At 33.3% G+C, this 15,099-nt stretch overlaps 1 protein-coding gene across 8 annotated transcripts in view; it reads right to left on the bottom strand.

Moving 5' to 3' along the window:
* LOC120345125 (uncharacterized) overlaps positions 1-15,099 on the bottom strand; it is a 60,648-nt gene that overhangs the window by 22,333 nt on the left and 23,216 nt on the right. For 7 of the 8 annotated variants that reach the window (XM_039414530.2, XM_078112571.1, XM_078112570.1 and 4 more), the window contains 11 exons: positions 14,166-14,299; positions 13,283-13,390; positions 10,459-10,590; positions 10,297-10,373; positions 9,401-9,461; positions 9,016-9,065; positions 8,468-8,544; positions 8,085-8,201; positions 7,485-7,633; positions 7,134-7,295; positions 6,273-6,425 (listed from right to left, as the gene is read on the bottom strand). In XM_039414530.2, the coding sequence (XP_039270464.2) occupies positions 6,273-6,425; positions 7,134-7,295; positions 7,485-7,633; positions 8,085-8,201; positions 8,468-8,544; positions 9,016-9,065; positions 9,401-9,461; positions 10,297-10,373; positions 10,459-10,590; positions 13,283-13,390; positions 14,166-14,299 (1,220 nt within the window). The remainder of the gene's footprint in view (positions 1-6,272; positions 6,426-7,133; positions 7,296-7,484; positions 7,634-8,084; positions 8,202-8,467; positions 8,545-9,015; positions 9,066-9,400; positions 9,462-10,296; positions 10,374-10,458; positions 10,591-13,282; positions 13,391-14,165; positions 14,300-15,099) is intronic. The other variant, XM_039414526.2, reaches the window with a different exon arrangement.

Raw genomic sequence — 15,099 nt, 5'->3', positions numbered from 1 at the left:
TTTATTTTTTCGTTAGTTGACGCAACCATGAGTTAAGTTAATTTAACAAAATTAAATTAATGCGACAAGGCATTCCGAATGCTGCTAATGTTCATGAATTTGAATGTTTTATCGCAACGGAAAATCATCTTAATAAAAGGCTGATACTTTTGACTATCATTATCAAAATTATTTGCCAAAAGCGGGAAAAAGTTTAAATGATTTTTTTCTAAATCAACTCGTTTTTTCGGACTTGAGACAATTTATTGGGTGTCGTAATTGTAACAAAGTGCACGACATTATTTAACCTATTTAATACCTGACTATTTGTATTCATGTGAGACCCATGACTCAATACAAATAAATGCGTAAGTTAGAGAGCCTTGCAGGGGAATGACGATAGTGATAATGCCAATCTCGCGAACATGCAAATGTGTCGCAACAATACGAGGCGCGCGCTCGCATAGAAGATAACGAACAATCAAAGTGTCCCTATTTTACCGTCATTGCATTACGCGACAAAACACGGAAATCGTTTAAAGATTTCTCTTTAAAACGAAACAGCATGCTGATGGCGAAAAATGGCTATTATTCGGAATTATTCGAAAATCAGCCGGAAAGATATTCGAATACTTAGATATTTTAACAAATGTGCAAACGGCAACGAACCGCTCAGAAGCTCTTGCATTGTAATTTGAGATTCCGATTTTACTGCCCGTCTTATTGGGCGGTTATATGCAAAAACCGATTTTTTTCAGGCTTTAAAAACGGGCCTCATCTTATTTACCAGGTAGACTTATTCGCCGGGAAATATGGTATTTCTTGGGTTAACTGCAGTGTTGTCTAGTCCGGCGATGTTTTGCTGTTCATGAAATCAGCAATACTGGAGGTTCACAAATCTATCATATCCTAGTCACCAGGGGCGCAGCCAGCAGGGCGGTTACATGGGTCGTAACCCCTCGTTTGAGAAAAAATTTTGATTTGAGTTTCATCTACAAAAAAGCAACGGCTTAGTTTTACGATCGCGCATCATGGTTTCACGGTCCAAGCGATATCATTCTGCATGTTATCACCGTAAAGCAATTAACACCTACAGACTTTTTCCGTCTTCAAGATATGTTATCTTTTTTATTTAGCGCTGATAAGGATATATAAAAATTTGTAATTGTTGATTGCAATTCCGAAAGGCATATTTTCCCTTCTCTCCATGAAACAGAAATGAAATGATTTAACCGCTGTTACGGGTACTCAAAAGAAGAGAAGGGTCATAAGCTAATTTAAGGACTTTCTCTTCCCGACTGAATCACTTTTATTTCAATACAAAGCACGGTGCATTGAAAAGCAAAATAGAATTTATTAACATTAATTTACAATGAGTTAGGGGAAAGCTATTGCTAACTGGTAGAAACGATAAATGTGAAAAAAAAATTTCCTTGCCTCTTTGCTTCATATTTTTCAATTCCTAATTTTGCATAAAGCGTGTCTGTCAACATCGTTTTTTGTGAATTTAGAAAGGTCGAACCAGATAAGTAAGACAGGTAAATAATGTATTTTATGGAAATTTCTCGAGATATTGGGAAGAAATATATATTATTTTGACCACGTAGAAATGGCATTATTGCCGATTTATTCATGTGTTTAGTATCAGTGATTTAAACCAAAGCTGAGTTACGTAAATACTCAACACTGAGTATTCAAGAGATTACCAATTTGCAGAGCTATTAATTATTATTTTATACCAAAGTAAGACGGACACGATCTAAAATTAAAAGCATAAAAATGTCAACTATCCGCTTCACAAATATCGCATCCCGGGGTCAGTAAGGATAATATTGTTCGCTTAAAATTGGGACCGTAATTTACAAACTGTGATACAAATCCTACAAAGAAGATAAAAATGAGAATAAAATTGATTTGTGTCGTGAATGCACTCCTTAATAGTTGTCTCTAACATCTTCGCCGATGTGAACTCGCAATTCTGTCCGAAATATGAAAACCAAACTACGATATCCGCCGTTGAGTGAGAATTATTATTTGAATAAAATAGTGCTTTAATATAATTTAACAACATTAATTGGAATGTCGGCTGCCGAAACAATCGCGGTGACAAAAAATTTACTGCAGTCTTCGATTATGACAAAATTATGGAATAAAAAACGCTGCATTGTTTTGGAGTTTTCAGTCTTCTAGTAAAATCCGGGAAAAAAAAGATCTTCATTGTCACGGCGGTTGTTTCGGCGGTCGACATCCAAATTAATGTTTAAAATGACAATACTTATTATTCGGTGTTCGATGAAAATATTCGAATAAATCTATTGAAAAATACAATTTTACCCGCCACTAATCACGGCGCATGGTAATAATCATTGAATGACAATAAAAAATCAACTTGATAATTAGCAATAAATTCCAAGTAATAGTTTGACATTTCATGCATTTGATCGGCGCTACATGCGAGCATGTTTTTTGTACATATAAACCATCATGACGCTACTGACATCTGCGAGTTATAGTTCTCTAAAATTAATTTTCGCGATTTTTATTGTTTTATTTCTAAACCCGCTGACTACGGATTATTGGTCGATGTTTGAAATAGAACTTGCAAAATATTCACCAAACACCGTCAGGCAAAGAGAGTCGGGCTACACGTAACTGTGGAATTTTGCTGTGAACAACCATGCATTTTAGTTTATTAAACGCATTATTACGTCGTCGTTAATAGCACTTTTGGTGTAATGTTTTTATTTCACCGTAACCCCCCGTTGGAAAAATCTTGGCTGCGCCCCTGCTAGTCACCGTTTTTATTTTTGACTTACCATCATGGTTGCCAATAAGATTTAAAAATCTAATTATAAAGGCAAGTAGAGATAGATCCGAACTTTATAAAGCCATGCTTGAATGGAGAAATACGCCAACAGAAGGTATAAACAGTTCTCCAAATGACAAACTAATGTTAGACGAGTATTGACAAAAAGAACATTTTTTTGCGAAAACTGCGTGGCACTTTCGCAACACATCACACTCATTTCCAACAAAATTTTTCCCTTAATAATTTAATAAGCGCAACATAGGCTTGACGAATTGTTTATCCAAATAAACATCCATTTTATTGCCATCGTGACTGTTAAAAGTATATAAGTTGTAAAGGCGCCGATAAACGAATATTAGTTTATGGGTGAGTTTATGGCTGAAATTAATTGCCAGTTATCTAATGAATACAATAATGGGTTAAAATTTATATAAAACAATTAGTTTTTTATCACTAACCTATTTATTTTTAATAAAAATTTCAATTTTTCGAAAAATTTGATGAAAATCAATTTTTCAAAACCCCTATTTCCCAGATAAAAAGACCTTTGTGATCTATTTTTTTCATGTTCATGAATTTCTTGTCACATGTTGTAGCACTAAAATCTAAATATGCTAACAGAAGAAACTGTAAATATAATTTTGTTCGTAAATTACAAATTTTTGATCAAAAATTTTGAATGATCAGTTTTATAAAATGGATTCTTGTTTACTGTAACTTTATTCAGTTAGGTACATTTTTTTTCTAGAAACCCAGAACACAAATACCTAATACCAATAAAAAACTTTGGAAAGAAATACTAACACAAATAACATGATGGGAGGAAGACCATTTCAAAATTTTTCTTGAAAAGGGCCTTCCGGAAGGCCCTAGGTCTGAAAACCTAAAAAACTTATATTTTCAGTGATTAGAGAATGTATTATTATCAAATCAATAAGTACCGTATCTCCAGACGAATAAGTCGCTTTCCTAGACCCAAATATTTGGCTTGATTTTGGGGGGGGGGTCCTTCTCATTAGGCGAGTATGATCATTTTTATGTTTTTGATGTCGCCTTATTATTCAATTCGGACCATAAAATACCTTCGGGAGGGGGGGGGGGGGATAACATCCTAATCAGGGCAGTTTAAATGATCCGCGTTCTCGCATTGTGAATATGGAATTTCAACCCTTTGATTGACATATTTGAAGTTGCTGCATTTGTGTTGTGAGATATGATTTATCACATAATCATGTGTGGCAAGATGCTAAGGCAAATAGAGGAGTGAATATGTGACCCAAATTTTCTTTATTACATAATCATGTGTGACAACATGCTAATTTAATAATAAAGAAGTGAATACTTGACACAAATTTTCTTGATTGAAAAGAGGCATGATAAAATACTAAAAATAGAATGGAAACATCATTTAAGTTTTATTTTAGGATGACCTGTGACAGATTAACTCTTGATGGCTTTTAGACATTGCAAATCACAAAAACATTTTGTGTTCTACAATTACCGACAGTGCCTGACGCGACTATGATATAAGTATAATACCCTAATTACGACAATGTAAAGTATATTTAATTCATTTTTTAAAATAAATTTTATTCTGTGGGATATTATCGCTAACTTAAGGTTTTTTCCTACTGTGATACCCTCAATATAATGAGTGGCAGCATTGCGACGAAGCGGAAGGAATATTTGTTGCAGAAACAACTATTTATATTGTCACAATCGCAGATCAAATTGATCACAATTAAATCAATGAAGCAACACATTTCGTTTGGTGGAGATTTCGAGGTGATGAATATGTATGTACAGTATGTTGCATATTTTACACTTTATATGTATATATATTCTTCTGTATCTTCGGATTTTTATAGAACAGCGATAACGAATTCGCAAGAAAAATATGCAAAAAAATGTAAAAATATGTATCAAAACTAAATATAATCAGGTAGTTTATCTCACATTATTATGTCCGCAGATTGCTGTGTTATTTTAGATCGGTAATGTTCTTATATGGTGGATGCAATCGTGAGTTACGTTGAACATAATTAGATTAAAATTGGAAGTTACAGTTTGAATTCCTGTAGTTGTTATGGAATGAAAATTCATTATAGGCTATTTTAACCAATGAGCAAACGCGGCGACTGCTCAAAAGCAGTTGCATGGTAATTTGAGATTCCGATGTTGACGCGATTTTACTGCCCGTCTTATTTGGAGGCTATATTCAAAAACATATTTTTTCAGTCTTAAAAACGGGCCTCGTCTTATTCGTCCAGAAATACGGTAATATCATTTTAAGCCAAGTAATCTATACAGAGAGTTACATTTTCTGTTTGAGTAGAGGGAGGGTGTTCCCCAAATGAGAGCTGGGCATTGATTTTTGGTAAATGAACGACAATCACTCCTTGAATGTCAGCGCATACTAGGACAATAAAACTTTGAATCTGAAATGCTTGCTTGCTATGTAAAGAATGCCATGTAAGATTTGGTTGATACGTTGTCTTTAAAGAAATATGACATTACAAGATGAGCATTTATCAGTAGAAAACCCATAGGCCTATTGCTCTAAATTGACAGTGTTCACGAGAGTGCGTTAATTACATATCTTAGAAAGCAAAGGATCCACTACAATAATGATAACAGTGACAAATTTCAAATAAGTTTCTACTACTTGCAGTCTAGCTATATTTCCATAATGCCATTCTTATTTATTTCTAGCTAAAATTATTCTTTTATGAAATCAATTGCTCTAAGATTGATAATTAAACCTTGGGCTTCGTCTCGGCTTTGCCTATCATTTTCTGCTGTAAGGGGATTGTATCAAGTCTTATTATCAGGGTTGGGACGCTTTGTTGCTTGGAAATAAATATTTTATTCAGAGATACAGAATTGTTATTGCTCAATTCACACAAATATCTTGACAATTATCACCTTTGTGACCAACATCGTGTTTTCACAGAATTTTACGATCTACCCTAAATATTAGCTTTTCAATAAATGTATCATTTACTTAAAAGAATGTGGCTTGAAAATATATTACAGGATGCTATTCATTATTCGAGCAATGGAAACTTAATAATAACGATTGCCGAATCAGCGAAATAAATGAATGTGTATTAAAATGGTTGATTGTGATCCAACGAGATGTTTGTATAGTTCGTTTTCTTGTATGATTTTTGAAAAAATGATACCACAATTCCACAAGCAACAACTAACGTCATTTGGATCAGACATTTCCGAAACACCCACTGAAACTAGGTAACAGGCAGCACAAAGCTAATTTATACTTTCACAATTATTAATATTATTATGACCATTGTCTTATAATGTGATACTGATTCGAGTATCCATGTTATGTAGAGTCAGTTTTAGTACCCATATCTTAAAATAATTGTAACTCATCTATCTAGTTTCAAAAACTAGATACACATTAAATACATACATAATTGTGTAGAGTAGGATAGTAATGATACTTTCATAAGAAGGTTACCTGCCAATTTTCAATGGTTTTGCCAAACAAACAGGATTTCAGGATTTTCCCTCTGCAATGAGATAGAATAGGAATCTTCACTTGAATGGATGATCCATTTATAATCAAGTACAAAGCAATTCCTTTTACTGTTGACTTGGGAATGCATCCCATCTATAAACATAGAAGTAATCACTTTTGACTATTTCTTATAGCATTAGTAGCTCAGTGACATATCTCCTGTGGCGTTTAATTCAAAAGAATATCCCTAACTGTATTGGTAAAAACCAAAATTATGAAAAATAATTAGAGTATTAGTATTAGTACGATAAGTTGAAAATTAGTTTACGATCAGAATATATTGATCAAGATTTTATTGCAAAAGCGTTTCTTCAATGTCAATCAATAAGTGCGCATTCTGTCACAAAAATATATCAACATATCGACATTCTCAGGAAATAGCGAGGAACACTTCAAATTAATTTATTTCGCTTTATTTCTCTTGCAGTAGAGCTATCATTAAACTGAGCGATCAAGAAACTATCTCAACCCGTGATTAACTTTGAGCGTTACAAGGATAACATCACGCATAATTACTTTGGGACCATTGTGACAAACTGCGGTTGACGAAAGATATAATTAGTTAATTTTACCCGGTTAAAGTGTTCTCCTACTAAACAAAGAAAGCCTTGAAGCATGAATGGAGTGATATCAAATCTAAGAGAAAAAATCTTAATCCTCTGAATAAAGAAAATTATCATCAAATAAACACAGTTCTGCGCAATTCTATCAAGAATTCACCATATTTACCAAATTTGTTGATGTATAGAAAATAAGCTCATCAATTTGAATCAATTTATTGTCACATCGAAAAATACTTACACCTTCTGTGCAAAATTTCCAAATAAAATGACAAAATTCATCCGTCAACAGTTTATGTTCATGAGTAACTTTGAAAACAGCTGTTAATAATTTCAGTTTTGAATAGGTCATATCAGAGGCATGATGAATTTTTCCTGCCCAATCTAATAAATCATTGACCATCTGTAAATTTGCAACAACATTAAGATAATAAAACGACCACAAAATAATCAATAATAATAGGAAAGTAATTAAAGTGAAGAAATCCCAAGATCCATGCTATGGTTAAGTCATGTTTAATATGTTTTTGATATTGATTTGTTTGCATAAAACATATTAGTACATATCTGACATCAATTTTATATATTTTACCTGACTAATAACCTTGTGGTGTTTATATTTCAAACAAAGAGATACTATGCCAATAGGCTCAATTTCATTTGTTTCTGAACCTTCCACAGAGTACAATATTTTATTCAATTTTGTTAATAACTGCGTCAATGAGGTAGAACAATTGGTATCTGCAATGTAAATAATCAATATTGATAAATAAAGGTAGAAAATTAGTACGTAACTCCAATATTTAACGATGTTTCAAGTTACATTAAAAATCATTTTAATGAGTGGAAGTGCATCCAATATATAACTTTATCCAAAATGTATCGTTTATCCAAAATGTTTCATGTTCTCAGTGACAATGTCATTTTATAATGTAGTATAATTTCATTTTTCAATCACCATGCAACAAAAATTAGGAATTATATATTGTGAATTCTAAATATAAAAAAAAAACTAATTCTCAAAAGCACAATTTCATGGCCTAACAAACAACGAAATCATTTCAGAAGTTTCAGGCGTAAACATAGCTTAATTTGAAGTTAGAATAAAATGACATAGAGAACATATTCAAGACAAAGCAAATATTTCATCAGCATAATAGTCAATTTTCAAATAATTATATACAATACATACCCATAAATGCTTCAGAAACAATTTCTCTTTCAATTATTTCCAAGATACAACTGAAATGTTTATAATGATTTTCTTCATCACCATCAAAATTAGAATCATCATCCAACACTACAATTTCTAGGATGACATTGGAAATATTTTACAGCAACTAACCCAACATCCACAACTAATGAGTTGTGAATATACAAATAAATAACTATTGTTAAGTTTCAAGAGATTGAAAGTTCATATTGTTTCTGTTTCCAAGTGTGTTAATATCTGATTACATATGTTTAATTCTATAACAATCGATGAAGGTTTTTATCAATCTTTCACAAATATATTTCAATGCAACTTTCCTTTGAACCAACTTATTCAAAGATTTATACAAAACAACACCAAACCTTGCAAAGATTTTGTGTGTTTTTTTTCGCATTCTTCTTTATATGCTCTGTACATGCTTTTTGATATCTTTTGAGCTCTTGTTAATGAAGGCATCCAAAAAAATTAAACTTTATTCAGAATATTCAAAAGTAAATCTATGCACAACACGCAGTACAATATTTATAAAAGAGATGTTCCAAAATGGTTGCTAAAATACCAATAACCTTCCATAAAAAATGAAGTTGAAAATTATTATATAAATGATTGAATAAATAATATTTATTAAGTTAAAAAGATTAACAAACAACAAAATTGAAATTAATAATCAGTTTTCGATTATAATTGGGATATCCTGTGGGAGGAATTAGGGTGCTAACATGTCAAAAATTTTATGTCACGACTCTTGTCAATTCATGGCATGGCAACAGATAAATCATTCGTTCCAGATTGATGAACCCGACGATTTCATTATTTCAAACCAGAAACATTGTTCCCCAGCATGGCCATGCTGCATGGCAATACTTCACTTTACAAGTGAATGCAAAAAATACATACTTCCTTAACTTACTTGAGCAGATCTTCTATCAATTTCATTGATGTATCAGATAAGTCTGAAAACTGTGAGTAAAATGTAAATAATAAGCTTCAAAAATTTCAACAACTTATTTGATAACAAAATCCGAGCAGAATTTGTTCCATAAATTTTTTACTGTTCCAGGACTCCACTGACTATTCCAAACGCTAATTGAATACTGACAGTTTAATTAACTTTCAACTTACTAAAGAAAAATTACCAGAAAATGGTACTAATGTTGAATCCATATCATTGAATGCCTCGTGGTCACCCAATGTGGGATTTTTTCTCAATTACTATCCGATATGTTCATTATCATTATTGAAATCATTAGTTCATTATTGAAATATTCTACTAAAGAAAATACAAAAATACTCACTGGCTTAGGCTTCATCAGTGCTGGCAAGAACTTTTTTTGAAAATAGACTTTGTGAAAAATGCTTTGAAAATAAGGAAATTCAACATGAAAGCCACATTCAAATATAGCAGTTGTTCATGAAAACTTGTTCATAACAACTTACATATTATTGAATTGTGATGAATTCAATATCAATCAACTTACTATGCTATGTGAATCCTAAATTTCAAACTTTCAATTTGGATATGTCCAATGGATTCATAATGTGTTAAAATGTGTAGGTTGCAGTGATATTATTATTATTAGATACTTTTCATATTACAACAAATGGAATCAATATGGCTTTACGCACAGATATATTAAGCCAATGTTTATTGAAAAGAAACGGCAGTTACGGTAACATTTGAATGAAAAGATGAGATGATCAAGAATGATAAGTCCTATCTTTATTATTTCCCCACAAATGCAATTCCTATATAATTGCAATCTGATGGAAGTTGCAACTTAACTGGTTGATAATTTGACTTTCAAACAAAATCATAAGATTCTTTCAGAGTGATCTAGTCTAGACCTAAATACCAGTAGATGATATTCCCAGTACATGAAGCTGACAAATCGGTCATTTTGCTAAACTTTTGCGGTTTTGTTGTAACAAGGATGAATCAATCACCCAATTACCATTATCCACAACATATTGACAAAAAGTTTTCAAATTCAGTCCTTTGAAAATGATTGTCATTAGGAGGCTGTTACCATACTTTTACTTTCTCAAATTAAATTTTAGTTGGTACCGGTACCAATGCGCGATCTTCGTGTCCATGTACCGGTATCTCAGAGCGAAAATACAATTTTCACAAATTTTTTACCTTCAAAACTGCTATATTATACAAAGCGTGCTATAAATTGAAACATAGTACCTTGCTTCCATCAATGATTTAGGGATCATTTTAGTAATTTCATATTCCTCTAATACCATTCTCACATTCTTCTCAACCTGAATAAATAAACACTTCATGATGATTAAAACATTACTTGATCTTTTTCTATATCTTTACTCATTGCAATCTCTGTTTACCTACCTCAGCAGTTTGCTCTGATTCTTTAGCAACAGTTCCGCCAAGTTCGAAGATTCTTCCTCGAGCAAGAGCACAATATTCCTCCAAATTCTCTGTACAAGATGAAGGTGCGTGTGGTGGCTTGACAACATGTGACTGAAAGTGTGACACAAAAAATGTGAAATCTAGTTGTTGTTTTTTTTTTAAATAGAAGTAGGGATGCGACAAGATTCGGACTCGTGCTCGGATTCGTGGCCGAATCTCCCGTAATTTGCTACTCGGATTCGGCCCGAGCCTTTGATGATTTTACCCGAGTCCGGGATATCATACGTCACGCGATAGTCAAGCGCAGACTGGTGGTGGCAACTTTTTCGTTCTGTTTTGCCACGAGACTGTCCAGCCTATTTTCTCCACGGTGAAATTAAAACTAGGCGCCAAAACTAAAAATTCTCGAGGCCGTAAGAACAAAAAATGTCAGCGAAAGTCAGTTGAATAAATTCCAGTGTTGCGCGTAGCTTGCCTTCCATTGTCAGACGTCGTTTAGTGAATGTTTACCACGTCCTATTTCAAGCATATACTTGCTAATCCTCGAACAGTGATTAATCCGCAATTATCGGCGAAGATTATTAATTTTATTCTGGTCTCATCTTCTGAATTTGATCTTCCATATCACAGTTTGTAAATTACGGTCCCTGTTTAAAGCGAACAATACCTATCGTGGCTGTGTTATTTTAGTATTAGATAATAAATTCTCCGGAAATATACCATTGCGTGCTGTTTCGAGTTATGGCATTTCTACCTAGTCCAAACAATATTTCCATATATTACATTATTTACCTGCCTCATTTAATCTGGTTTGACGTTTCTAAATGTGAAAAGGTGTTGGCGCGCTTCATGCAAAATTGGCAATTATAAAGATAACGATAGGCGCAGAAAGAAAACCAAAAACATAATAATTCTCACATTTATCGTTTCTGTCTGTTAGCGAGAGTCGTATGTGAATTCTTACTCGTAACTCTCTCTTCTAAATTAATGTTAATAAATTCGATTTTGCTTTTCAAAGCGCCGTTATTTGCATCAATGAAAATGATTGTGTCATGACCATGAGTTTGAACAGACAGCCGTAACTTAGCATATAACACATTTCGCCTTCTGCGTCTCTCTTATTGAATTATAATCAACAATTACACATTCTTATTTTCCTCGGATTCGACAATCGCTATTGATGGTTTTCAAATGAAGAATAGCTAGCTATTTTGTTACGATATATTTATAAGATACATTTATTCGATGCTTCCACAGTTGGCAATTATTTATTAATATCTCAATTATCACGGAGATGGGCGTCTCTATCAGCGCCGACTAAAAAAGATAACATATAAGTAAAAATTTCCCATAAAAAAATTTGTTCCAAACGTGTGGGTTATGACCCATATTTATTGTGACAGGACACGAGCGCGGCGTCTTCAGCAGTCGGCGCGGCGGTCGATCAGGGTTACGTAACAAAGTATTCCTTCGACGGGGAATAGGACCTATTTATACTAATTTAAACTAGCCGCTCAGCGAATGATTGTCTCGAAAGCAATAGTGTTTATGTGCAACGTTTTTAATTGCATAGTCTTATCATACAGAAAGTTTAATTTACGGCCAATATACGCGAACAACAGCTTCACTTTAGGTATTTATTTCGGAGCTATGTAAAAGTATTGAACTCGGGACTCGGACACGAGTCCAGCGCAAATACTCGGGATTCGGCTGAGCCCAACCTTTTTTGGATTCGTCGCATCCCTAAATAGAAGTAGAAGCGGCATTTTCATATACATTCAATGATGAATTCTATATGTGGGTTGCCATGCATTTCCAAATGTTGCATACAGTTTTCAATTACGGTAGATCAGGAAATTGTGGCATTATCATTACGTAGCAATAGCACTTATAAAATGAAACGATTTAACAACAATTACCGGTAAACAATTATTCGTGGTCTCACGTTAATAATTTCAGTACACCCCTACATATTGGAAAGTGAATGTAGGCTAGCAGGCAGATTAGCAATTTGTTGAATTCGGGTAGACAGTAGTAAAGACGCGGATTTATGTAGTTGTTAATCTTATATCCAATGAATTGCATTTTGAATACTACGAAAACCAGGGTTAATATACAGGGTGTCTCAAAAGTAAGTATACATTTTTAATTTCGATTTTCTTTCCAGGTACTCCATCATAGATCGTTCATTTCTTCAGAAAACATAGTATGGATAGGTAGTAAAATTTAGGTATTATTAATATTTTTCATCAACTCACAGAATGACAAGATTACCCAAGAAATGAGGTGCAAAATTGCTGTTTTCGCATTTTTAACATAATTTGGAATTAATTCCGCTCCTACACAACGATCAATTTATGCAATTCATCGTAAATTTATGGAAACTGTATCTGTAGTTGATGCACAAAGATCAAGGAGTGGACACTCAAGAGGAAAACACTCAGAGCCAAATTAATTCCAAAATTTTCTGTTAAATGGCTGCTGAGCTTGCCTTACTGATTTATATGCTTCTTTCTCAACAGCAATTTTGCACCTCATTACTAGGTTTAATCTTCTTGTCATTCGGTTGATGAAAAATGCAAACAATACCTAAATGATACTACTTATCCTAACTATGTTTTGTGAAGAAATGAATGCTCTGAATGAATGATGAGTACCTGAAAGGCAAATCAAAATTAAAAGTGTACACTTACTTTTGAGACACCCTGTTCTTTATTTATTAAACACCCAACTTTGCATGCTATATATAGGCCTACAGCTCTAGTTTTCAGACAGTACATAAACTACATTATGTTTACCCAACCTTTAAATACCGAACAGGTTCGCTTGGGATGATATCGGTCAAAAATTTGATGAAAAATTTAAAAGCTCTATTTGTTGAAGTCAAAGTTGTCTGTGCTCCGAACTTTTCCTGTGCTCCGAATTTATAAAACAAGATTACTTTAGAATTTAATATTCACATGACTGCCTTATTTTCCAGCTAATAGGACGATATTCTGATTCAATTGTTATTTGACTTTGTATTGCCAGCTGTTAGTTGTCTTCATTCTTTTTAAAAACTTAGTGGCAATCATAACATGGCTCGTAATGGCCCTTCAGTTTTGTCAACTTAGTGAAATGAAGGTAGGGGACACCAGATCAGACAGAACAGCAGTTAACCCATGAAGTACAGTGCCATATTCATCACATCATGTTGCCGTAAATTAATGATTGTCACAACGCTCCAGTTAGGGGTTTATGAGAGTGAATGCTGCTACCGTTTTACCTCCAAATAATGACTTTCTTGGGAAGAGTATTTAATTCCATTGGTATGATTTTACCAAAATAAATATTATCTAGTTCTAATAAACTGATGTAAAAAGAAGTAAAATAGACTAATAGCGAAACTGAATAATCCAATTTTCTGTCCAAACTTATTGAGCAGCAATGTGGAAAACTCCCATTTATACTCCGGGTCGACTTATTTGAATGTAAATATGGTAATTGTTTTTATCAATATTATATTTATATCTACAAAACATGTAACTTTTGGTAAATTATACGAGCTCTAGTTAGAAAAAAATCTCATCAATATAGGTGATGTACCCATAACAAAGATTCTTAACTTTTATCAACAATATTTCTAGATGTTCAATAAGTCTTCATTTAAAAAATAACAGGCAAGTAAATCACAACTATTGACTTACTTGAAACCAGGATGTATATGTGGTGAAAACATAGAATCCTTCCATTGATAGCTGACGAGCCAATAAAAACGAGGTTGCGAGAAGTTCTACCGACATTGTTTCAAAACTGCAGCAGAGCTTTTCACTTATCAATTCTGGAAAAAATTGAAATTTTACAACAAGAAAAACCAAATAACAAAAAACATCAAATAAGTTGCGCTAAAATGAACCCCTTGACTTTATCCAGAACTGCATGTTAAAAATATAGTTATACCTAAGTAGTCAAATGACATCGACAAACAACAATTCAATAGTCGGCCAAAATATTCTAGTTCAAAATTCTGCGGTCCCTAAACGGAAATTTCATGCTCGAACACGAGTACATTGCCGAGTAAGATGACGTCACCCAAATCGTGCATCTCGGCTGCCTCTTGACCATTCAAAATGAGAAAATATATAGACACGAGTGATCACGCCTTGGCTTTCATTTTAACTCTTCTAAATGCATTTGGTAATCAAAAAAGTGCCCCATTCATTAAAAAAACTAAAGTTTTAAACAAGACTGTCCATTTGAATTGTGTCCAAATTATTCAAATCGTTTGTGGCGAGTTTGTAAAAATCGATGTTAAGCACACATGACGGAAAAAGTCTTTCGGGCAGTTTTAGTCACGCATTCAACCATAACCTGCGGTAATGACTTTCGTCCCTCGCACAAACTACGAATCAAAATGAATGGGCAAAAATGGCAATTTAGCGTTGCGGGAATACGCTTGTTCTATAATTAGCATTGATTTGAAACTGTTGAAACATTATTAATCTCTGTGTAATTGGGGTGGCGTAACACAGGACTTTGATTCAGCGGCAGTTTTAGGTATTATAATAATTGTGGACTTGTGATATCGTTTCGCTTGAAAATCATACAATAAAACAAACTATATAAGCAGCCCCTCTCTTG

The sequence above is a fragment of the Styela clava genome, chromosome 5 (genome assembly GCF_964204865.1).
Source record: "Styela clava chromosome 5, kaStyClav1.hap1.2, whole genome shotgun sequence".
NCBI classification, from domain to species: domain Eukaryota; kingdom Metazoa; phylum Chordata; class Ascidiacea; order Stolidobranchia; family Styelidae; genus Styela; species Styela clava.
This window is presented reverse-complemented; position numbering and strand designations above follow the sequence as displayed.